Consider the following 24,352-nt stretch of genomic DNA (forward strand, 5'->3'; position numbering starts at 1 on the left):
CTTCCAGTACACAGAACAGAGCTTCATGAGCCATGACAGCTCTCTGGAGAGGGGAGAGAGGTGCCAGAACTGTAGAACCCCTTTACATTAATCATTTTTTATAAAGTTTCCAGTGGAAACATTTTGGCACATCTTACACTTACGAAGTGCATAAAAAAGAGATTGTATGAAACATGTTTCTGCTTTTCAAACTTTCCCTTCTTTGTGTATTCCCCTAGCAGCCCCGTGTGTGCCACCAAGCAGCCCCGAGGCAGATCTGGCAGCTCAGAAAGCCTCAGGAGCCAGTGTGGGAATTGAGGAGGGGAGGAAAAAAAAAAAAGAAAACAGCTCATGGAGAAAACACCTGGCCCAGCTCCCCCTGGCTGTGCCACTTGGGTCTCAAGCACTGCACACCTTCCGATGTGTGTCCCAGCCGTTTTTTGCCCGTAGCCAACGCAGCGTTGAGGTGATTCTGCAGCTGGTGCACACAACAGGAATGTTAACAACATGATAAAAGCTTGATACGTGTTCTTTCTCTCTAACCTACTGCTGTGATCCAGATGAGGACTGCCAGTAGGATTGAAGACCCACAGTGCCATGTGCATGACGCTATACCAAATGTATGCATTGTTCTCCAAGAGTATTCAAAAGTGAAAAATGATCTCAGGTGCAGATATTTCTTTATGTTATTCCCCTTGCATACCTCCACTTCTTCTCTCACAGGCACTTCCTGGTACTTATGTAAACACTTCAGCAGATTGCAGGTCTGTTAGAGACCCAGGCGTTTGGCAGGACAATAAATAACCCTTAGCCTTGCATTCTCACTCATGCAGTCCTCATGGACGCGTTTGCATCTAGGAGTATGCATAAGGATTACTGCACAAGAAAACTAACCTTAAAAGAAAAAAAATAAAAGCGGATGACGGAAGGTCAGAATAATTTATGTGAAATATCAATAAGCTGTCACAACAAAAACAAAACATTTTTCCCTCCTTTCTCTATTCTTATCAGCAAATATCCTTACATGCACCCCTGCCAGCATCTCAGCTGATGGTTGTGCACGTGGGCTTACATGGGCAGTAGTGAGTATGCAACATATGACTTGTGCAGAGCTACCATAGTGTGCACACAGAGAAGCTCAGCTGACAGGAGAGCTTTGTTGGGAAGACATCTGTTTTTTCTTCAGTGCTAAAAGACCATGAAAAGAAGAATCGATTGGCATCACAAAAAGCGTAGGTAAGATCTGATCTACACATTGTGGGCCATATGCGGGAATGTATGCAAAAATATTTGTGTAGAAATGGATACAGAGTTAAGCTTTCCACTACAGCCCAAGTTGGATATTAGGAAAAATTTCTTCTCAAAAACGGTGGTGATGCATTGAAAAGGTTGCCTAGGGAGGTATGGGAGTCACTGACCCTGGAGGTGTTCAAGAACCATGTAGGTGTGGCACAGAGAGACATGGTTAGTGGGCATGGCGGGGATGGGTCGATGGTTGGACTAGATAATCTTAGTGATCTTTCCAGTCTTAATGATTCTATGATTCAGTGATTCATCTTATATCAGAAAATGGAATTTCAACCAACCATACATATGGCCATTGAAATTACCATGCATTTGATAAAATCTCCATTTTGTGTGGTCTTGCTTACTTCATTTTGAGTGTGCCATTTACCGTTTCTGATGCCAATGGTTTGGATTCCTACCCTAGGAGCTCTCTGTCCATTGCTGCAGCAGATACCACACAACACTGCTGGCTTCAACAGCATCTGCACTCCAGTCATGATGGGTTATTTTTGGTTCCTAAGAGTATACATGGTCCTAATCAAATTCATCTGTAAGCAAGTCAAGTGTGCTTGATTAATTCCAATGAGGAAAATCTGAGGACATATAATTTGTTTTATCTGATAGAAGTTGAAAACACAAAGCTCATTTCTAGAACACTAACTACAGTTTGTCTTCCTGCATGTTAGCTGCAAGTACTGACAGGCTAGGAGCAGGATTTCTCCATTGCTACTGCAATGGGGCTACTCTTGTAGTTGCATATTTGTGTTGGGTTTTGCAGTCACATCAGAGTTTGTCTCTGAGGCCATGAAATACTTAGAGGGATCCTTACATGCATTTGAATTGCAGCAAATGGCGTGGGTCCTCCGTTAAGAAAAATACTGAGACATCTTGTCCCCACTGATTTCAGCAGCCTATATATCCAACAGGATCAGGGCCACAATCACTCACCACAGAGACACAGAGCACAGATGTTTGTACCCAGCTGCAGGAGAGGTGCCAGCCCCAGCGAGGCAGAGCAATGCTCTCGCAGCAGTGATGTTTCTTTGCTGCCAGAGTCAGGGGATTCCCCTCCTGCCCCACTGCAGAGGCAGTGCCTGCACGGCAAGTCCACAGCTGCTGTCTCACAGAGTTCTGGTAATCCCGTTCTACATAAACAGCAGATGGTTGTCACTGTAGGTTGCACAACAGCTCACAACACAACCAACACTTTGCTGCTTCAGTGCTGCAGGGTAGAGAAGGCAGCACTGGAGCAAGTATGCTGCAGTACCTGGTCTTGGCCCACACAAGCAAATGTAGGGGAGAAATGGGCAGCATACAGGAGAGGGTAGTGACTAAAATAATATTGTATATAGTAATGTAATAATAATATAATATTTAATAATTGGCAGTGACATCTAGCACTTGTGCAGGGAGCAGTTTGCTTTGGTGCCTGTATGCTGCTGCTATTACAGGAAAGGTAGTGCCTATACCAATCCTATATCTGGCAGTTATGCTGGGGATGCAAGTGATGGAAAATAGATTAGACTTGTTCCAAAAACAAATGTATGAGTTTTTCAATGCAACAAAGGGAAATTTGGTGGACTATATCAGAACAAGCTACCGAACCCCACCTAGTCCAAACATACACCTGAGAGGATGTAGGGTATAGGATTTTGCCAGGCAGTGTTCTTGATTGCTTCAAACTGTGCCCTGTACATGCTCCTGAATGCCATGGCTGTGTCCATGGTTATCATAACTCTTCTGAGATTCACACAGTGCTCACACTGATGCCTTCACTGTCGTGACAGCCTGGTCCCTTCAGGATTCTCAGTGCACATCTAAAGTATTCAGCAAGACCCACATTGGAAAAGACATTCAAACAAGCGAACAAGCAAAACAAACAGTAGTTATTTCCATCCAAAAATAGCCAGAAGATGAATTTCAACAAGTTTTTCATAGCAGCCTTGTGGACAGAGCACTCATGCAGGAAGTGGGAAAGCAGCATTTACTTCTCTCTCCAACTGGAAGGAACTCGGACTTGTGTGTTCCCAGGGCTGCTCCTGCCTTCCCCAGGGAGACAGTGCAGAGCATGGGGCTGAAGCTCAAGCCAACTCCTCCCAAACAAGACTTTTAACTGTTAGTAACTACTAGATGCTTTTATATTAGACTGTTTCCATGAATATCACCATGCCCATTTCTCAGTTTTGGCAAGAAGTTGCTTCCTATCACCTACAATTCTGTAAGTCAGTGGTTCTAGGGTGCTCATGAGAAGAGGAAGTTGCAGGGTTCTGTCAGGAGAAAGACATCCTTATGGATGAGCAGCATAAGGACCTGATTGTTTTGCAAAAGGTTGTCCTTGCCTTCTGAGGAGGTCTCTCTTTGTAAGGCTAAAAGAGAGAGAAAGATAAAAGAAATAGCTTGCAGTTGCACACAGTGTGAGTCATGGCTTGCTCTCTAAGGTTAGTTAGAGGTTACTCTCTAGTTACTCTCAAGTATGGTACTTGAAAATCTGTCTCAGGGTGCATTGAATACATGAACCCCAAGGTCAGTTGTTTTAAAAGCATTGGAGTGTCCCTGAGTGAAGAGCTTTGGGGAATTTGGTGCCTGCCTTCCATCTACACACTCCCCACATTGCTGAGGAAGTACCTGGCTTCAGTTGAGGGAAAACCAAATATTTTTGTTTGGATAGCTCCTCCAAGGGAACAGATGCTAGGAGCCAACTAGCAGCAAGTTCACTTGTCCAACAAGTTTAACATGCAAGAGCATTTGTAAGTCATATGCCTTTAGTCCTTGTGTTTCTGAGTCTAAATGCGACTGTCTGCTACAGTCTCGGGCTCACATCATCCTCAGGTTGAAGAGCCTGCTCCAAACACCATCAGGCTTAATCACTCTCCTCCTGGTCTTTCTGTTTTCCCTTCTGAATTACTTCTGTCCAATCTACCAATCCCTCTGTTTTGATGAAATTAAATTGTATTGATGGAAACATGTCACATGGGCAACTCAGCTGGAAACAGCAAGGACGCTGCGTTCTGTGGCAACATTTTCTGCCCTTGCAAGAGGCAAGCCAGGACTCTAACTTGTATCTTAAGACAGCTTAGTTTGCTGCCTCAAAATCTGACAAAAAAACTTCGAGTTAAATATTCCCCATTTTGTGAAGAGGAAAACCTTTGTGGCAGAGTCTTAGGTGTTTCCACATTGCTGCTGCTCTAACAACGTGGGAGAGGTGCAGTTTGTGCAGAGCCCATAAGAGCCCGAGCACCTCTCATGGGCCCCACTTTTTGGATGTTTCTTGGTGCAGTGTGAAATGATTAACACTTGCCTCAGCTGCATTAGTAGTGTGTGTTTCTATAAGTAAGGCTCTTGGCCCAAAAGGAGTCCATCACAACTTTCGGTTTTGGAAACGTCTATGTTATATCGGCAGTGATAGCAAACAGAGAGCACAGCCATCCTGATTAATTAAACCCCACACGGCACCTCCTAGCAACCAAAGGCTGTTTTTCTAACACTTCTTGCTAGGACTTGCAAGAGCATAACTTAACCACACGGGAATGCACTATCTCATTCTCATGAGCTCAGAAGTCTTTAAAGGAAACGTTACCTACCAAAAAGTTTTCTGAGATGCCATCAGTGGCCAAACAGACACCATGACCAACAGATGGACAGGTCACAGCAGGCCAGAAGAGAAGGTCCTATGCTGGATCGCGTATTTACAGTTAGCAACTCTCCCATTTTCCCAAAAGAACAATGAAGACAGCCAGTCAGAACTCCACTCCAAACATCTTCCCCACAGCAAACCATAAGGAATTTTAGAGCACAAAATTGGTGCTGTTCTGGGAACCATATGAATCACTGAAATCATGTCACTGAGTCCGTACAAAGTGTTGACAAAAAAAAACTGAGATGCGCCCATCTGGGATTCAGGGAAATTCCCAGCTTTCAAGAGTTCTTGACATCCTGGCATACAGCATCTCTACAGCAACAGCCTCCAGTAGCACTGCAGCTTCCAGCAATAAGGTTCCCAAATCTACTACTGATTGTAATGTGGCATCCCACCCTAAATCTGCTTTCAGCAGTACTACATCAGATCTCTCTGCTTGACTTGGCATTGGTGGGTTATTAAGGTTTTACTTATGTCTGCAACCTCATGCTTTGAAGATGCATCATTTACTAAAAAATCTTAGCTAAGCAAAGATAGCTGACAATAATCTCTGCATCCCAAAACATGATAAGAAAAGTAGCTGACTGCCACTATTCTGAGACAAGAGGTTTTTGTGGCCAAGAAGGCCAATGGTATGCTGAGATACATTAAAAAGAGCATGGCAAGCAGGTCTACTCTGCCCTGGTGAGGCCACATCTGGAGTATTGTGTCCATTTCTGGGCTTCTCAGTTCAAAAGAGGCAGGGAACTTACAGAGATTCCAGTGGAGGGCCACGCAGATGATGAGGGGCCTGGAGTATCTCCCATAGGAGGAAAGGCTGAGAGAGCTGGGATTGTTCAGCCTGGAGAAGACTGAGACGGGATCTGATCAATGCTTATAAATATCTGAAGTGTGGGAGGCAACTGGATGAGACCAGACTCACTTCAGTGATGTGTAGTGATAGGACAAGGAGCAATGGCCAAAAACTGGAATGTAGGAAGTTCCACACAAATATGCAGAACTTCTTTACAGTGAGGTGACAGAGCACTGCAACAGGCTGCCTGGGAAGGTTGTGGAGTCTCTTTCTCTGGAGATATTCAAGATCCATCTGAATGCCTAACCTGTGTGACCTACTGTAGGGAGCTGCTGTAGCAGGGAATTGGACTGGACGGTCTGCAGAGGTCCTTTCCAACCCCTGCAATTCTGTGATTCTGTGATTCCACAATGAAGGTAATTGGTTTACCTAGAGGAAATGGTTTACATCTAAATGCATACCCACCTGCTGTGCTTTACCAGCCACAGGAGCTCAGCATGCACACTCTTTGCTGAAATTAATTAACAAGAGAAGCAGAAATTGATATAATCATTAATTACTGTTCAGCACTTTTACAGGGAAGCCTGAGGAGTATGTTTGTGACCATGGGTCCCCAGGAAATAGGGCTGTACACACAGGGAGACTATTCAGAGCCCTGCCTGGGGTCACAGATTTAGCACAAAGATGCACTGGAGGTGCTGGGCCAGCAAATAACCACAGGTTAATTTTGGAGGCCACATCAAAGTTACCAATTATTATTAAAAAAAATTCTGTTCTAAAACTTGTAACTGGTACTTGTTTAATTCTAGAAACTTTTCTTCTTAAAAACTGCATTTTAACACAGTAAAATGTGTTTTATTGACATTACTGAGTACTGAGAGGAATGTCAAAGTGACCTGGGAAATGCTGCTGCTCCTCACTCCAGTCAACACTACATTATCCATTTACGATGCTAGGGATTCCTCATCAGATTTTCCTCCTCTCCACAGCACATCTCGCCAGTAACCATGATGCCACATTCTCTGCATCTCCTCTCACGTACACTTCCAGCAACACAAATGTGCAACACCACTCCTAAAAAGGACAGACAGGTCGTTAACTGGTGATAGCCTGCCAAAGCATCACTGAAAGTTGTTCCTCCTCAAGCCCAGCCTCTCACAGAACTCCAGGATGGCTGAGGCTGGCAGGGCTTTCTGGGCCCCTCAGGCCCCCCTGCTCCAGCAGGGACACCCAGAGCAGGGGGCCCAGGCCCATGACCAGGCAGCTTCTGAACATCCCCAGGGAGGAGACCCCACAGCCTCTGGGCAACCTGTGCCAGTGCTCTGGCACTGCACAGCACAGCAGTGCTGCCTGGTGCTCAGAGGGAGCCCCTGTGCTCCAGTTTGTGCCTGTGGCCTCTTGTCCTGGCACTGGGCACCACTGAACAGAGCCTGGCTCTGTCCTCTTCCTCCTGTCCCTTCAGGTATTTACGGACATTGATGAGATCTCCTCATCTCCAGGCTGAGCAGGCCCAGTTCTCTCTGCCTCTCCTCACATGAGAGAGGTTCCAGGCCCTGCAGCATTTTCATGGCCCTTCGCTGAACTCTCTCCACTATGTCCATGTCTCTCTTGTACTGAGTGCCCCAGAACTGGACCCAGCACTCCAGTGTGGCCTTACCAGGGCTGAGCAGAGGTGAAGGACCAACTCCTTTGACCTGATGGCAACACTTCACTAATACAGTCCAGGATTCCATTCACCCTCTTAGCAGGGACACATTGCTGTCTCACATTCAACTTGATGACCACCAGGACCCCCAGGCCCTTTTCTGCAGAGCTGCTCCCAGCTGGGTGCCCCCAGCAGATGCTGGTGCCTGGGGCTGTTCCACCCCCAGACTTTGCACTTGTCCTTGCTGAACTTCATGAGGTTCCTGTCAGACCATTTCTCACTCCCAGCACTGTTAGGTGGGAATCTGATGGCACTCAGACTGACTTCCACAGGACACAGGGAGGATGTCAGACAGCTGCACACAGCAGCAAATGAGCCACCACATCAGGACGGGGGCTAAGCCACCACACCAGGATGGGGGCCCTGCTGGCAGCGTCCCCACAGGGCCACCCTGGGGACAGGCCACAGCTGGAACCCCATGGCCAGGCCCATGGCTGTGGGGCACTGGGACAAAACTCAGGAGCTGGACACAAGGACATGAGGCAGTCTTCCCTTCAAGGTGGCACAAAGATCCGAGCTTCTTATCAGCAACAACTGTTGTTTTGTAACAACTGCTGTTTGTTACAAATCACTTTGTGAGTTCTTTGAATCAGAAGCTGTAACAACAAAGGGTCATATGTTTCCTGGCTTTGCAGGTCATGTGCGGAGCTGGAGCAGGAGGAGAAATGACTTTGAATACTGTCTGTCTGAACAAAAGCCATTACCCTTCCACCCCACTGCACCTTGGAACTGACTCAAGTCCCTGCATGGGACACCAAGCCCAGCTGCAGCCCCTCACCGGCCATGGCCAACCCTGCGCAGAGGAACTGAGGAGTGCCAAAGGAGGTCTGCATTTCATTCCCAGCAACACGGTACTTGATTCCCAGCAACTCATTTCCAGTCTAAGGACATCTGTTCAGTGTCTCTCTCATCCCCCTTCCCAGCTCCTGTTTTTTTCACCCTGACCTATTGTTCTGTATATGCCCCATGTTTAAAGTGCAGAAAATTGTAGCGTGAGTCTTCCAAGAGGTGCAGACCACCATTTGGAGAGAGAGGGCTCCCACTGAGGACATTCAGCAGGAAGCCTGTTACATCCCTGGGCACTTCAGGAGTCAGCAGGCCCTTCAGGTTCAGTCAGCAAGCTCAGAAAACCCCAGCAGCAGAGTATGGCAGTACCTCATGTCTCATGGGGGAGCTACCTCCACAGGGACCTCAAGCCATGTCGTTATTCACCTGAGCAGCCACACCTCCTATCTCCCACAGGAGAAAATCTGCAGAGGCCATACAGGGCGTAGCTGGGTCCAACTCACAGAGAACTCAGTGGAAATGGAGTCTCCAGGTTCAGAAGAATTTTGTTGTATTCCAGCTGGCAGTACAACCCCTCTCAGTCCCCCCAGCACAGGACCTGCTGCTGACAGGGTAGCCAGGGGCTAGACATCAGGTAATGAGTTGTAACTTGTCATTAAACCTGCCTGTACATCATTGCCTTTGGCAGAGGCTGAAAGCTTTCTTCTTTCAACACAAGCTCTCATTAGTCCCATCTTAAGGCAGCTCAATAGGTTCTCGTGGGTCTGGGAAAAGCAGAGCAGCAAATAGCTTTGGCTGATGATAAACAGTCTCTACGGGGACAATCACCAGAAATTATCTGCCTAGATGTTGCAGAATGAAATGGAGGCAGCACTCATTTTGATAGACAACTATCAGTGACACAGTGTAATTGCTTTCTTTTACTTTACCAGACCTTTCCTCATAACCTCCTTCAGATGCTGCTTTCTTGGTTCTTAGAAAAGCCCTTCAGATTCCACCAACCTGGAATCAACACAGCAGGGTTTGACTTCAACACTGTAGCTGGTATACCTTTGTGGGATGTATCCCATCCACATGGAGACCACCCAGAGGTGGACCAGAGGCTATCATATATGAAGGGAAAAGAAGGACAACTCTGGGGAGAGAGACACAAAGTCTCACAGATCTTCCTTAGCAGCCCTCTGTATCTTTGATCTTCAGTTCTCAGTGCGGTGCAGTTGGGCATTCTGAAGATATGATGGCTTGCTGGCATGGGGGAAGAGCAGCTGGGGAATGCCCATCTTGCTTGAACTGGCTTTGATGATTCAGAAAATAACAAAGGGCTGAATTTGAGGCATTGTTGCTCACCTCCTGTTCAGTTCTTACTCTAGGGTTGCAAGAGTAATGTAGCCTGAAAGATGTTTTGTGTGTGGTCTCAAGATTGTATTGCCTAATGGTAATACAGTAGGATTTTGTTCTGCCCCATAGGACTCTGTCTCTCCCAAATGAAACACCATGATCTTGGATCCTGATGTGATGACGTAAAGTGGCCAAATTCAGTAACAGCGAGAACTGAGTCCTTCCATGGTCTTTCTTAACCACCGCTGAGTCCACGTCTGAAGGTTTATAATGGGTTATAATGGAGCAACCTCTTTGGACTACTACAAGGCATTGTAATTCAGAGAAGCCCTTGGGCTGCCTTCAGTTACTTATGAGACCCTACTGTCTTCTGCTAGCCCTGGAAATTAAAAGAATAAAACAGTTCTATGCAGTCATTCCTGCCTTTCTCAAAATCATGCCATGGAGGATGCCAGCACCAGCCATACTTGCAGACACAGGTACTATGAGACTCTGCATGATGGCATCAAGCATCGTGGTGCCTCACCCATGCCCAGGATCCATAGCCCTGAGTGAGGTGCCAGGGGAGAGCTCGGTGCCTCCGCACAGAGTCACAGATACCCATGGCATTAGCAGACAGACACAAGAGCACTCCCAGCCACTTAATCACAGTGGCAAGTCTTTGGCAGCAAAATGCAGACCTGAGATCACCCCAGGGACTTGAACAGACCGTGTGGGTGTTGGACTCGAGGTATTTCGCAGATCAGTCTGTGGCCACGCGGTGACTGTAGGAGGGCAGGTTTTCAGGCACTTACAGCAGCACTGGGACTGCACTGGGACAGCACTGGGACAGCACTGGGACAGCACTGACGCAGCCACAGTGCCTGCACTCGCTCCCCTGACAGTGTGTGCAGCAGGCATGGCTGCAGCCCAGATTTACAAACCACGCTCTTCTGCGTCAGCTGCAAACCCACATGGCGTGCCCTCTGCATTGAAAGGCACAACCACATCGTAACCCAGTGACGACAGAACTGCTCACCAGACCAACATAGCTCATTAATTTCAATGCTGAATACAGAGAGCATTCCTTATTTCTGTTTGGAAGAAGCAACTGATTTCACCTTAGCACCCTCCTGCAATCCAGTGCTTCCCGCTCTCTCACCACGGGCTCTGCAGTCTCCTTAAATCCTTGTGACCATGCACTGCACGATCCAACGCTACTGTGAGCGGCTGCTGCCACCTTCAGGTCACCCTTGTTCAAAAACTCGGTTTGTCTTTGGTGAATATTGTCTCACAGAATCATAGAACCACAGAATCACAGAATGGCTTGGGTTGGAAGGGCCCTCAAAGATCATCCAGCTCCAACCCCACTGCCATGTGCAGGGCTGCCACCCACCAGCTCAGGCTGCTCAGGGCCACATCCAACCTGGCTTTGAATGCCTCCAGGGATGGGGCATCCACAGCTTCTCCGGGCAGCCTGTGCCAGCACCTTACCGCGCTCACAGTGAAAACTTTCCTCTGAAATCGAATCTAAGTTTCCTTTCTTTTAGTTTAAACCCATTCCCCCTTGTCCTATCACTATCAGACCACGTAAAAAGCCAGTCCTCCTCCTGCTTATAAGCTCCCTTCAAGAGCTGGAAGGCTGCAGTGAGGTCTCCCTGGAGCCTTCTCTTCTCCAAACTGAACAAGCCCAGCTCCCTCAGCCTGTCTTCATAGGAGAGGTGCTCCAGCCCTCTGATCATCTTTGTAGCCTCCTCTGGACCTGCTCCAAAAGCTCCACATTTTTCTTGCACTGGAGTCCCCAGGCCTGGACACAGCACTCTGACCAGTGTGATTCTCGCACCTGATAGGCATGATGGGATTACTTGCTAACGATGGATCAAGTTTTTGTAATCTCAGATGCTTTGCATCAGAGCAGGGGTAGTTCTGGCATGGATGGAGCAGATGCCGGACAATCATGGCACACAGCCTAGTTGTTTGTTTGAGCCCAGACCCCAGGCTGACAACAGTGCACCCCCACGGCCAGGCAGCCGCACACACTCCCTCTCTGCAGCACGGTGCACAGCTCGCTGCTTCCCAGACACCTCCTGGCAAGGCCCAGCTGGGCAACAGCCAGCCAGCTGCATTGGGCCTGCAGGAACACAGAGCTCCAAACAAGCTATGCGATGCAAACATGCCACTGCAAGGGCTGGGACAGCAGGATGGGAACCAGAGCCAAAAATTGAGTGGCCTGAAGTCACCTTTGATTTCCACTTTCAGACTCCAGGTAAATCCACAGCTGGATTTATCCACACTTAGGCTTTTACCCTCCAATTCCCAGCAGTAACAGCAGATTTGCAACCAGATCCACAGCTGTGGCAAAACTTGGGAAAGAGGACTATGTCAGGCAATATGCTTTCAACAAGTGTTTGCTTGCATTTATACCACCACGTACGACGTCTACCTCAGCTCATAGCAGCTGAAGGATGTGGCTCTAAACAGCCATGAGATGAAATAGTAATGGGAGAAAAATCAGGAATGCAAGGAGGCATTGTGCTGCTCTCAGCACGCTGCAGGAGAAGGGATGAGCTCAACTGAGCAACCTTGCTTTTGCCCTACCATTTGTAGCCAGGAGCGGGGCGGCTTTTGCTGCCTTCCTGGGAGCTCCTTTCCAGAGGCCACCTGCGTGCTGAAGCAGAGGAATCATAGAATCAGAGAATTTTAGAGCAGCTTGTGTTAGAAGAGACCCCAAAGATCATCTAGCTCCCCTTGCAGCAGGCAGAATTGCCAACCGCTAAATCAAGCACTAGGAAGGAAGAAGTTGTACTACACAAGGAAGTACATATTGGTTCCCAAACAAGTCTTGCTCACAGGAGGTTCAGCTCAGTGATATTTTAATCCCCAGCATCTTCTTTCCTCTAATATCTGGCTGTAGGATTCTACCGCCACCATGGCTGCTGGGGAACCAAAGCTCTAGCATAGGGGTTTCTGAGCTTGTGTTGAAATCAGGGCTGACATTTTAGAACTTATAACACTTTAACAACTTCTTAAAGACCTTCTCAGGCTATTAAAGCTTGCAACACCTTTGGAGGATAGGGGAGATACAGATTACTATTGTTTTTGGTTTATGCTTTTTAATTTTTGTATTTTTCTTTAATTTTATGGCCATGTCAAACACTGTACAGAAACACTCAATGACAACACAGAGAATAGAACCACTGCTAAAAGCAACTTGAGGAGAGCTGGAGTTATTATTTCAAGTGGCCTCAGGTTTAGGCAATCTTCCAGTGTTCATCTGTATGCCAAAGGCTCTTCGGTTAACTTCAGGGAGCTGCCAGCAAGCTGTTAGCAAGAGATCCCACAACCCTTTCCAGGCTGCTGATTTCTTGGTGCTGGTAATAAGTTTCTCAACACAGAAGAGAATTCTTGAATTCTTTTATCAGATCAAATCTTTAAATCTCATTGTGCCTGATTAGATTCTATTGTTTCATGTCCATCACAGATTTTATATCCCAAGGAACTTTTGAAGAGGACAGTCAGTGGTGGCTTTTCCTCTCAGATCTGTACTTTCTCCGTACTCCTGACACAGTCCAGGAGATACAGAACAGCAGAACTCACACTAGAAGGAGCGTTTGGAGGCCAGCTGCTCCAGCCCTCTACTCAAAGCAGGGCCAACTTCAAAGTTAGATCAGGTTGCTCAGGACTTTGTTCAGCCTAGTTTTGAAAACTGCTAAGGACAGAGCTCCCACAGCCTTCTGTGAAAGCACGTTTCCTCTTGTGTCTTTTTTTTTCTTTATATCCAGCAGCAGTCATTTTAGAAACACCTTCTTTATGACACAAACTCAGCATTTTCTGAAGTAACTGTCCATCCCCTTAGCTGAATGAGGCAAGGAAACAGAACATGTATTCCTGCAAGACTCTACTGTGATGCATATGTAAAAGGCTTTCACAAGTCCAAAAGACAACTTCAATCCTGAACACCTGCAGCTTTCAAAATAGTATCAGTATCCTTTGAGAGTTCGTGCTGAAGTGAAGGTTGTAATCATTTCCACCTGGCTCATACTTTTAGATTAGCAGTGATTCACAAATCAATAGCAAAGAGACGTCAATGGCTCTGTCAAGGCTTATAGGCATCAAGTGAGAAGAAGCAATCATTTTGCCCATGACTTCAAGAGTGTTTGCCAAGAGCAGGAGAACAGTGAGACTCAGGCATCATGGGGCCCATTACAGAATCTGGGGGACAGCATTCTCCCTCCTTTGGCCAAACTTGATACATTTTTCTTTTTAGCAGTTCCAACGTTGATTTCCTCGCCATCTCATCCTCACCCACCCTGCTCACTCAGCTGGATCTGGCCTTTCTTGGCTTCTCTATCTGACTGTACCTCACCAAAGCCTTTGCCTATGCACTCTCAGCCCTCCCTCCCTCTTACTGGTCTGTTCCCTCATATCACCTCCACTTGCTCTTCCTTCTCTGTGCCAATCCTGCTCTCACCAGTTTCTTTACCCCATACCACTTAAAGCCTAGTTCTGCTGCTCCAAATGGGATCTCCTTCCCATTTGAGGATGATAGGATGCTGGTAGGTTGAGTTAACACACAGCTGAGATGGTTCATTGCTGTCAGCTGTTGCATTTGTGCCCTGCCCAGCAGAGAACAACAGAACTGCAAGAAGAATCCCTTGAAACAGCTTCAGAACTCTAGGTCAAATTGTATGTAGTAACCCACAGGATATGGTGCATTCAGGGCCTGATCACAGGTAAAACTTAGGAGGGAATGGCACTTGCTCAAATCAGTAACATCTGCCAGTTCTGCATCTCATGCAGTCCTGGTGTGGAAGGAATTAGGAGATATTTTAGCTGCTCAGAAGAAAGTAGTCTTTACCATGTGTACTCCTACTGCCCTTTTCTTGGAAGCATTTATAAAATAGTGCAGATACTAAAAGGAAAAGTGAAAAACATGGAATGCTTTTATGGAAATTGTGCCTTTTTCTCTCATCACTCCCCTTTTCTCTTGACGTCCTAATCCAAAATGGGAAGGCAAGATATGGACAAAACAAAGTGCTTTCTCCTACCCGTGGTCTTAGGAGTACATCAACCACTTATGCAGAATCTTTCAGTTCAACACAAAAATAAATCAGCAGCAGAAAATTGATGGGGGAAATGTTTCAAACAGGAAAACTTTCAAAGAAAATACTGAATGAGGAAAACACTCTATAGCAGGAAATTGTGGCAAGCTTCAGTGTTAGAAAGGACTGCTAGTCCCTTTTACACTTATACTATGTATTTAAGATATGTCATTACTATGGATGACCCACAAAGATTCATCTACTTAACTCAGTGCCTTGGGCATCTAATCCCGATCCCAGGTCTGTGAGGTTTATGGGTCAGCCTTGGAACATGCACAGAACTCGGCTGATTTGATGAGGCTGAGCAGACCTGGTGTCCAAACCCATTACAGGACAGGACTAAAACCTCATCAAAGGCAACAGATTCTAGTTGGAGAGAGGACATTTCAGGCTGCTGCACTCTTATTGTTCAGCAAACTCCATCCATCAGGACAAACCTTGACAAGGGTCGCAAGGGAGGTTCTTGTTACGTGCCATAACTCACACTCTATAAAACTAAAGCCTGAGCCAAGACAGTCATGAAGAGAGGAAAAAGATTTTCAGCTAACTGACAGAGAATACAAGAAAAGCCAGCTTGCAGGGGCACAGGCTTTTGTCACAGTGACTGACATCTTGCCTATTTGGGAGGAAATGAATTAAAGAAAAATGAGGAATGTATGTTGTCATGTGGGTGTAAATCAAACCAAGCAAACAAAGAAGCAGAGGAAAAACCCAGGCTGACATCAAGACTGCAAGAAAAGGGGAGAAGAGGCTGGAAGAAGGCTGCAGATACCCTTGGATATATATCCTTCATGCTGTCTTAGATTTCAACACATTAATGAAAACTGGGTGAAAGACAGCAGCATCCAACTTATCAAAACTGGGAAGTTTCTGCAGAACACTCCCAAATTGGCTGCAAAATTCAGTGTTACTTCCTGGGATCTTGCTTCTGTAGTGCTTGTGCCGACGTGTTACCTCTTATCCTGAGAGTGGACACTGCATCATACACTGCAAGTCCTGTGAGTAACTATATCCACATTTCCAAATGGGCAACCTTGCTTTGGCACAAAGGAAAAGCACACAAGGCTCTATTAAAAACAGCTTTCAGTTCAGCTTATTCTTCAGTTATGCTGCAAAACCAAAAGCAGTTTTCCTTATTGTTCTTTACAGCCTTCCCAGATCTTCCAGCCACAGATAAACAACGATGATTAACGTCAAATTTTCGTTCAGCAGAAAGCACGTGAAAAAACTACTTTCCTTCTGTGTGTTGCTTGCCTACAAAGCTGGAATCTCTCTTCGTGAATTCCTGGTGGTGACCCCAAGCAGTTGTCAAAGCCTGTTCCATATCTGGCGTTTTAAGAAATTCCTATGAATTTATTCCATTACAGAATCACTCCGTCACCACTTGGCACCCTTTTTGTAACACATGACAAGTCAGAGGACTTCATGACCTCTGAAAAAGGCAAACCCTTAGCTGGACTTATGTTAACTTCTTGTCACCGCATCGCTACTGCACTTATCATACAAACGTCACCATCCGAATCATTAAAAAAAAAAAAGCGAGCCAGGATGGCTAAATACTGAATCAACAAAAACAGTCATATGAAACCAGTTTCTCTGTTGTTGTTGTTTAAAAGATGCAATATAAAGCAATAAATAAAACAGCCTTCTGCCCTTTAGAATCTGGGTTGATCTCCACTGAGAACATGAAGCACGTTTGCTTCTTTGGCACTATGCCCTATACCGCAAGTAATTGAATTTCTCCCAAACCCCTCTGCCTAGCTAGGAGTTGGCAACAAACACAATATTGATTGCTGAACCTAAGGGCTGGCTGGCAGCACTCCCTGCCTGGTGTGACTCAAGGCCCTGCAGAAGTTGTTCTAGGGTTAGTCATAACTTTATGACTTGCTGCCCTGAAAAGGTGAGCAGTGCTGTGTGTGCCCACTGGAGTCAGCCAGCTCACTCTGGTGTTAATAGGTGCCCTAGGACATGTTTCATTTCAAATGGAGTGTTCTCTGACTTGACAACCCTCAACATCTCACACTTAGAGCACAACTAGGGCATCACTGGCAGTGAATCCAGAAGCCAAGACCATCTGCTTGGAACTGACAACTTGTCTTTCAGCACCAACTACCTTACCCATCCTCTAGAATTTCGTGTTTGTTAAGAGAAGGGGCAACATGACCTTGTGAAAAATTGAAATCCTCAATATATCTTTAGCAGTCAACAATCAGATGACAGTAAGATCATTGTGGGGCCTTTTCCCAGAGAATATTTTTCACCTATGGGTGGAGAAAGTCACCTGGCCATGTGCTACACTTTGTCTGGTAATAATGATCATTTCACTGTGATTATGTGAGCAGGATGGGCTAATCTCATCTTACAGGCTTTTTTAGACTACTGTGAGAGAATTACAGATGGCGTACTAAATTAGATTCTGTATTCGTGCTTCCTATATTTTCCACAACCCATTCTTCCAGTGTGAAGCATGATTTTCTAGGACAACAAATTTCAGAATCAGTTTCAGTCTGCATAATGTATAATGCCATATTCAATCTGTAATTTGGGTAGTTCTGATTTACCCAACAAGAAAGGAGCGCACTCATAATTCAGTCATGCCAAGTCATCACCTCTGGCCTCCTGAGAACTCCATGGTGGTCCAACACCAGCTTTTCTCATATTTATTTAAAAACTGCCAAAATAAAACAGCTCTGCAGGTCAAAAAATAACAGGGCTTCCCTGCCAGACCTGCGTTCTGCCAGCATGCAGCTACATTTGTACTGTGTGGAGGGCAGGAACTCAACACAGGAAGTCAGAAGACTGGCTGAGAAAACCCTGGAGTCAGAGAAGAAGAAACTTGGGATGGTGTGGGTCGTGAAGCTAACTGCCTTCTGTTATACACTCAGGTTTCCTCAAGTGTTGACAGCTGGTTTGGTCCCAACCAGAACATGCGTGTTAACTGGAGATGACCAGGCTCCCATAAACAAAATGGCAATGGATGGAACCTACTTTTTCATGCAGATGCACAAAACTGCATATAAGATCAGTATTGGCAGAAAACAAAGAGAGCTGGCACGCTTCCTACAAACAGACAGGGACATAACTGACAAACTTATGGGCAACACAGATCAAGTACCATCGGTCTCAAATAACTGTTAACTATAATAATCATTACTATATGGATTAGCTACAGTTTGTCTTGAGTTTCAAAGCTGCAGGCAAATCTTGGCCTTGCTAATTAAAATAAGCTGTGGGATCTGTAAGCTATCGGACAGTCTTTATCTAACAAAAAATGGACAACACAACAGCACAGTACCTGGATAAGCATGAACATCACCTCCCCATACACAGGGTGAGGAACAAGCCCTTTAACAGACAGCCAAAAATGTTATAGAACTAAACTCTGTTTAGTTTTCATTCTTCGGTTCATCATTCTATTTGTACTAAGGAACAAAATTTGCATGCCAAAAATGTTCATAATTGATGACTTTCTCCACCATACCCTCACTTTGTTTTTAATTATTTTCTTTCAACATTCACAGAGTCGAAGGAAAGGCAAAAAAACCCTCTGAAACAGATTTCTATGGTGAAGAGAAGTCAGTGTATTTGACTTTCAGTTCCCAAACTCACAATGACAAGAAAATGTTTGATGATGGATTAGGTTGGACTGTGAATTCCATGACATTCTAGAGAAAGGGAGAGCACTGTTTTCTGAAAGTCGGTTGGGCTTTTTAATGAGCCACTACTATCACAATAGGTACCAAATATCAAGAGGATGTACAACATGTGGCACAATGCAGGATTAGCACAATGGACTCCTATTCTTGCTCAAGGTCTTTCAAATTCTCTAAGTTTGCAGTTTTTCTGAAAATTTTCCAATCTTCTGTTCTTCTGGGTCTTTTGAAGTACTTCACTTATAAGATGTAATCTGATTCCAAGCTTTTGTGTCTTCAGAAAGAAGGAAAACATACTCACAAGAAAAACATACAGTGAAAATATGTGCAGTACTCCAGAGTTTGACAAAAGGGGTCCTCAAATGAAGAAAACTAAAAATTAGATAAGCCTGTACTCAACATGCCTGAGAAATGAAGTTTGTTTATTTTTCCAGGTAAAAGCAATAGGTGAATTTCAAAATGTTTTGACACAGCAACAAACCCTGGTCTCAGAATCTTGGACAAGCTATTGCTCCTATTTCCAGTAAACTGTAAATTCAAAGGAACTAACACTCCTCTTGTGATAAAGCCACAGGTATACAGACACAGGACTTTTCATTGACAAAACAAAAATCCAACCAGAGCCTTGTAAATAGCATATAGCACTGCTTAATATTATAAAATATGGCTGAAGAGTTGCCAGCTTTACAAGTAATAAATCATTACAGTCAAACTAAAACTATAAAACAAAATAGACATACATAGGAATGTAGATAAAAACAATCTTACTAATTAAGAAATCGAAGGAACAGAAGACTTGAAAGCAACGTTAGATTTGAAAATCTGTATTATAATTATTGCAATTATTATTAACTTAGTATTACCTGTAACTTTTTTTAAACCTGAGGAATCACATTTACTCAAAAACCTCATCAAAACCACACAAAATAGAATTTGGCAAAAACAACTTTGTACATCAATCACTTACTACAACTATGAGGAGGAGGATGCAAGTGACAGGGAAAGATACTTTGGTTTTATTGGATGGGGGAAGTTGGATTGGTTACATTCTGGAAAATGAAAGAAACATTTTCTTTTATCCTTTCAAGAAAAGGATCAGGTAGAGCCTGATGTTGCCCAGAGAAATGCTTCCATTGCATCAACTGTGACATGGTGAGCGGTTTCTTTGAATTATTCTTCCCCTGGTCTTGTCTGAGCTGACAACACCTAGACACTGAAGGCTTTTTTGAGGAAGGATCTGAAAAAAGGGTGCAGAAAATTAATCAGAGAAAACTAAGAATATTTCAGTCTGAATCAATAAGACAACTGGTGATAATGAATGAGAAAATAGAGAAATGTAAAGAATCCTTCTTCATCAATGAAAACTGGACATCTGTATCCATATTAAGAGGGGAAAGGCTGTTTCTTGCTCATTGATCACGTTTATCAAAATCACCACATGGTAGCCCAAAGATGAATTCTTTCACAAATAGATGGGAAGGGAAATATCCTATCTGGCTACCTCCTTTCTTCCATCTTCCTAATTCTGTAATATTTGGGTTTCCTCCCATTCTTTAAGTAATTCTGCGTATATAAGTATCCTGCAGCAAAACTGAAGCTAGTTTCTATTTCCTCCCAGAGGAGTCATTCCAACCAGCTAAGAATAGTTTGAACAGCTATTTCACAGAACTTAGCACACTACAGGTGGATCTCTAGTGTGCTCTGTACGTTCATAGTATGCCAAGTTGCCCAATAAATGCTATACTGCATACTGTATATCACAGTAAGAAAAAGACAATTCCCTGCGAAGCACAAAGAGAAGAGTTCACTTTGAACAAGGGATTCTAGAGTGCCAAACAACAGCAGGTTATTGCAGGGTATGTCATGTATTGCTGACTTCATGATTCATCTGATGCATGTGATAAATGAAGAAATCAGTTCTGATGGAAAAAACTGCATCACTGCTGTTGTTGGTTTAAACCATGTCATCAAATAGTTTCAAAAGTGTTAAGTGTTTCTTAGCAAGTAACAGAAGCAGCATGATGACTCACTATTTTCGAGTTTTTTAAACTTTTGGAGAGGCCATAATGACTCCCATATGCAAGACTTTCCTTTTCACTGATGATACATGTTTGCACTAGACTTGAAATTTATTATTTTACTGTCCAGCAGAAAAATTAGATTAGATGCACTTCTCAAGTCTGTACAGATCCTGCATTCCTAACTTCATAAATAAAACCATGATCAAGTAAAATAGAATCATAGAATAGAATCATAGAATTAGCTAGGTTGGAAAAGACCTACAAGATCACCTAGTCCAACCATCCACCTACCACCAATAACCCCACTAAACCATGTCTCCCAACGCTATATCTAAACGTTTCTTGAACATCTCCAGGGACGGTGACTCAACCACCTCCCTGGGCAGCCCGTTCCAAATAATAGTATTATTTATTCCAAATAATAGTATTATACTTTGCAGCTGATCTGACAATCAGAAAAATAGCAAGCAACCCATCTACACAACCACACACAGTTAATTACTTCCTTTCAAAACTCTTATGGCTTGCTAAAGATGGCCCAGTATGAATTGACAACAGGAGCTTGGTCAAGAACATACAGTCACACTGGTAGATAAAATGGAGATTGTGAAAAGTTCATACATTGTGAAGCCTGTATAGTATTGTTTAGCTCCAGTTTAGTTCATAGTTTGAATCATACTTGCTAGAAATGGAGAAGACAAATCAGTAAGAGTTCTTAGCATTTTCTGTGTGACAACATCTATTCCCAGGAACCCAGGAGCTAGTTGCCCAGTGAAGTGATTTGACAACTTTCTCTTCTTAAGTCAAAGAGACTTTGACTGTAAAGTCAAAGAGACCAAATAATGGTAGCTGCATTCTGACTCACAGCCGTGACTTGTAAGACCGTGACTCACAACAATTTGACAAGGAAACTGATGAGCCAATTTGTTTTCTGCTCTTTAGGAAGCCAAACCTTTCCCAACTCATTCTATCATTTCTAACACTAAAGTTTAAGAATGTCTTTCTGGTTTTCCCTTGATTTACCACTGTGAAGGTTCCATTTGCTGGGACCAAGATACAATTACCCTTGAGGAAGTCCTGGTTACATTTACTGCCCTGAGATCCAAGAGACTGATGATGTGGTTGAATAGATGGAACCAATATGCATTCAAAGCAAAAGATAAGCATTCAAGAGTGTCAAAACAATCGCAAAATCCTGAATAAAACTATATACACTAGTGTTTGTCACAGAAGTAATATCAAATTTCTTTGGTCTCTGAAGTCCAGGAGCTCTACCTGCATCACTGCACAACAGTGAAAAAACCTGGATTAGATTTAACACCACAGCTGCATTTTCAGATCCTTTAACAGTACCTAAGTGGAGGCTGGCATAATGCAGAACATCGCTTACTCATATGAGAAGAGGTTTAATTTTTTCAATCATAAAGAAACATACAAAGACTATGAAATCATTGTGTGGAGCAGAAATAAAGAAGAAACTCAAACTGTCATGGATACAGAAGCATTGTGCTTTCACTAACCAAGTCCTTCCCATTTTGGATAGACTGAAATGAGAAAGGAATACAGCTCTGGCCTATTATCCGGAAACATGAAAAGTACCAAGCAAAATAGTCATATCAGGTCTGTATTACTTAATTTCTTATGCATGTCTGTTGAAAATGTGTGTTCTTGTAGCCATGCCTTTATGTTTTTTTTATTGCAATTTTTGTGAATACTGTGTATACATATTTCATACCCAAAGAAAAGAAATGTACCAGGGCAATAGAGACTTTTTTTCCTTTAAGAAATTGGAAACTGAAGTTATCATTACTGTCATGGAATATTTAGAAAAAAAAAATACTACATAACACTTGTTGGTTGTACTGAATCCCTACCTGAACTGGACATAGCTAATTCATGTAATGAAGAGGCACGATATATGAATTGGTTGTTAGTGCAAGGAATCAACATTTCTTCTCTTTATCTTATGAAAGGCTCCTATGTATAAAAAAAATCAGGCAATATCTGGCTGATCCTGTAATAAATCTCACTACTTCAATCCTGTTTTACTGAGCATTGTAGTTTTCTCCAAAGACAGACGATACATTCAAAATGGATATAGTTCATCAGCAATAGCCAGAGATAATGAAAAAAAACCTCACCTTGATGGTCTTCGTTTCCCATACAATCACATTCAAGTAAGTCATGGGTAACACAGCTGGAGTTCTCATGAAGTGTAAAGAGATTTCTGAGCTCCTCAACAGAAAAATGGATATGTTCAGATGTCTTGGAAAGGTCTACAACTGCCCCAGAAAGGTCTTGTTTGCTGATCTGTCTTTGATAAATCTTTTCTTCTATTGATCCTGTATTGAAAAAACAAATACACTGGAATAATTTTTTATCAGTATGTATCAAGAAGAAAAATAAAATCCATTTCTTGATAACAATATTCATAGGTAATGCTGAACCACTATTTTCAGATATTAAAACAAGAGCACGGAAAAGGCAAATGAATCAAGGGGCTGGAAGTATTTTAACTGAACTCAGAACAAATTAAATGTATCTTTCAAGAATAAATGATCTCCAAACACATTCCCTCTCTTTCTTTCTTCTACCAGCAAAATTTCTATAGAATACATTTGAGCACTGTCTCTGACCTGTGGTTAGAAGTCTGTAGATATGTACAGTATGTTTCTGACCATCTCTCCACACTCTGGCCATTGCCTGAAGAAAGGAAAAGGATAAAAAGTATTAACAGCCTACTCTACGATAAAATTTCTGCTAAAACTTGTAGCCTCTGCTGATCAAATTACTGGTTCTGCTAGCTCATTCAAAAAGATGTTGTCCAAAGAAATAATTGCTCAATAGTTGTCATTTACTGTTTTTATAAAAGTCCTTTGGTATTAACTGTAAATTATTTTGAAAACATAACTTGCTTTGTCCATCTATGCTCCTCTTTCTTTGTGTGTATTACAGTAAGAAAGCAGGGGTTTAATTTCATAGAATCATAGAATCATAGAATTAGCTAGGTTGGAAAAGACCTACAAGATCACTTAGTCCAACCATCCACCTACCACCAATAACCCCACTAAAATTTCCTTCCTGCCAGCAGTCCTTTCTCCATATTTCTTTTCTAAGCATTCGCAACAGTTGACTATTTCAGGAATACGTCTCCAAATTTTTTTTTTGCCACAACACATCTTCAAAAATGACATTGCCATATCTATTAATATTGTAAAATCAGTGTTTCACTCATAATTCTTAAATAAACAAAAAAGTAACTGAGTACCATTTTATGATTGTAGTAAAAATGTAAGGGTTACATATACATATTAGGTACATGTACTTACAATATGGTTTGCAGTTTTTGGCAAACTGTAGCAATTTTAGCTGATATAGCAGACAGTGTTTAGAGCAACAAAACAAGTGACCACATGGGGGTACTAATTCACACTTGGAACAGCACCAGGGCCAAGAATCAGAGCTTATTTCAGATATCAAGCATTTGGTATTACTCTACAGACAGAAGTTTCTTACTTTATTTATAAAAATATATTTTCTTAATTGTTACTATTAAGGACTATTTTAAGTGAATGCTCTTAATGCCAATTAAATAATCCCTTACAGCCAAGGGTACCATTACAAGCATTGCATGGCACTGGCTTTGTTTTCTTTCTTTCAATATCGTCACGTTTTCTTCATTCTCTTAATTCTGATCAGGATCTCTCCCTTTTCTAGGTATAGCAAATCAATAGTAACACTTGCTATGCATTCTAATCATAGTTTTCTTTTCTTTTTAGAAACACAACAACTTTCCAGTTGAAAAGTGGCCAGGAGAAAAAGGGGATACATGACTCACACCTCTAAAGAAAACAGACTTCACTCTTCATGCAAAGGGAATTCTAATGATACAAATATATACATTAACAACAGATAAATGTTTCTTCTTTTCAGAGTTTTCCTCTGTTCTTGTATTTGTTCAGGTACAAGGTGATAGCTAGGTAGCAACAAGACATGTAAAGTCAGATGTTTCAAAATCAGTCAGGAGCTCATTTGATGCCCATCATAGCCCACAAGTACACAGTTACATCAG

At 43.3% G+C, this 24,352-nt stretch overlaps 1 protein-coding gene and 1 long non-coding RNA gene across 9 annotated transcripts in view; one reads left to right on the top strand and one right to left on the bottom strand.

Moving 5' to 3' along the window:
• LOC110394518 lies at positions 374–24,348 on the top strand. 3 transcript variants are annotated; one of them, XR_002435682.1, is made up of 4 exons: positions 374–1,215; positions 8,037–8,252; positions 8,644–8,821; positions 9,655–9,941. It is a non-coding gene; the product is annotated as an uncharacterized LOC110394518 (long non-coding RNA). The 3 variants fall into 3 exon arrangements; XR_002435683.1 differs by lacking the exons at positions 8,644–8,821; positions 9,655–9,941 and adding exons at positions 21,824–21,900; positions 24,060–24,348 and having other exon boundaries at positions 381–1,215; XR_002435681.1 differs by lacking the exon at positions 8,644–8,821 and having other exon boundaries at positions 569–1,215.
• RAD54B (RAD54 homolog B (S. cerevisiae)) overlaps positions 6,517–24,352 on the bottom strand; it is a 70,100-nt gene continuing 52,264 nt past the window's right edge. For 5 of the 6 annotated variants that reach the window (XM_021388411.1, XM_021388410.1, XM_021388415.1 and 2 more), the window contains 3 exons: positions 22,917–22,983; positions 22,422–22,622; positions 18,164–19,496 (listed from right to left, as the gene is read on the bottom strand). In XM_021388411.1, coding sequence (XP_021244086.1) covers positions 19,276–19,496; positions 22,422–22,622; positions 22,917–22,983 — 489 coding nt within the window. In that variant the 3' untranslated portion in view covers positions 18,164–19,275. Of the gene's footprint in view, positions 6,771–18,163; positions 19,497–22,421; positions 22,623–22,916; positions 22,984–24,352 lie in introns of those variants that run through there. The other variant, XM_021388412.1, reaches the window with a different exon arrangement.

This window comes from Numida meleagris, chromosome 2 (assembly GCF_002078875.1).
Source record: "Numida meleagris isolate 19003 breed g44 Domestic line chromosome 2, NumMel1.0, whole genome shotgun sequence".
In the NCBI taxonomy this organism is placed as follows: domain Eukaryota; kingdom Metazoa; phylum Chordata; class Aves; order Galliformes; family Numididae; genus Numida; species Numida meleagris.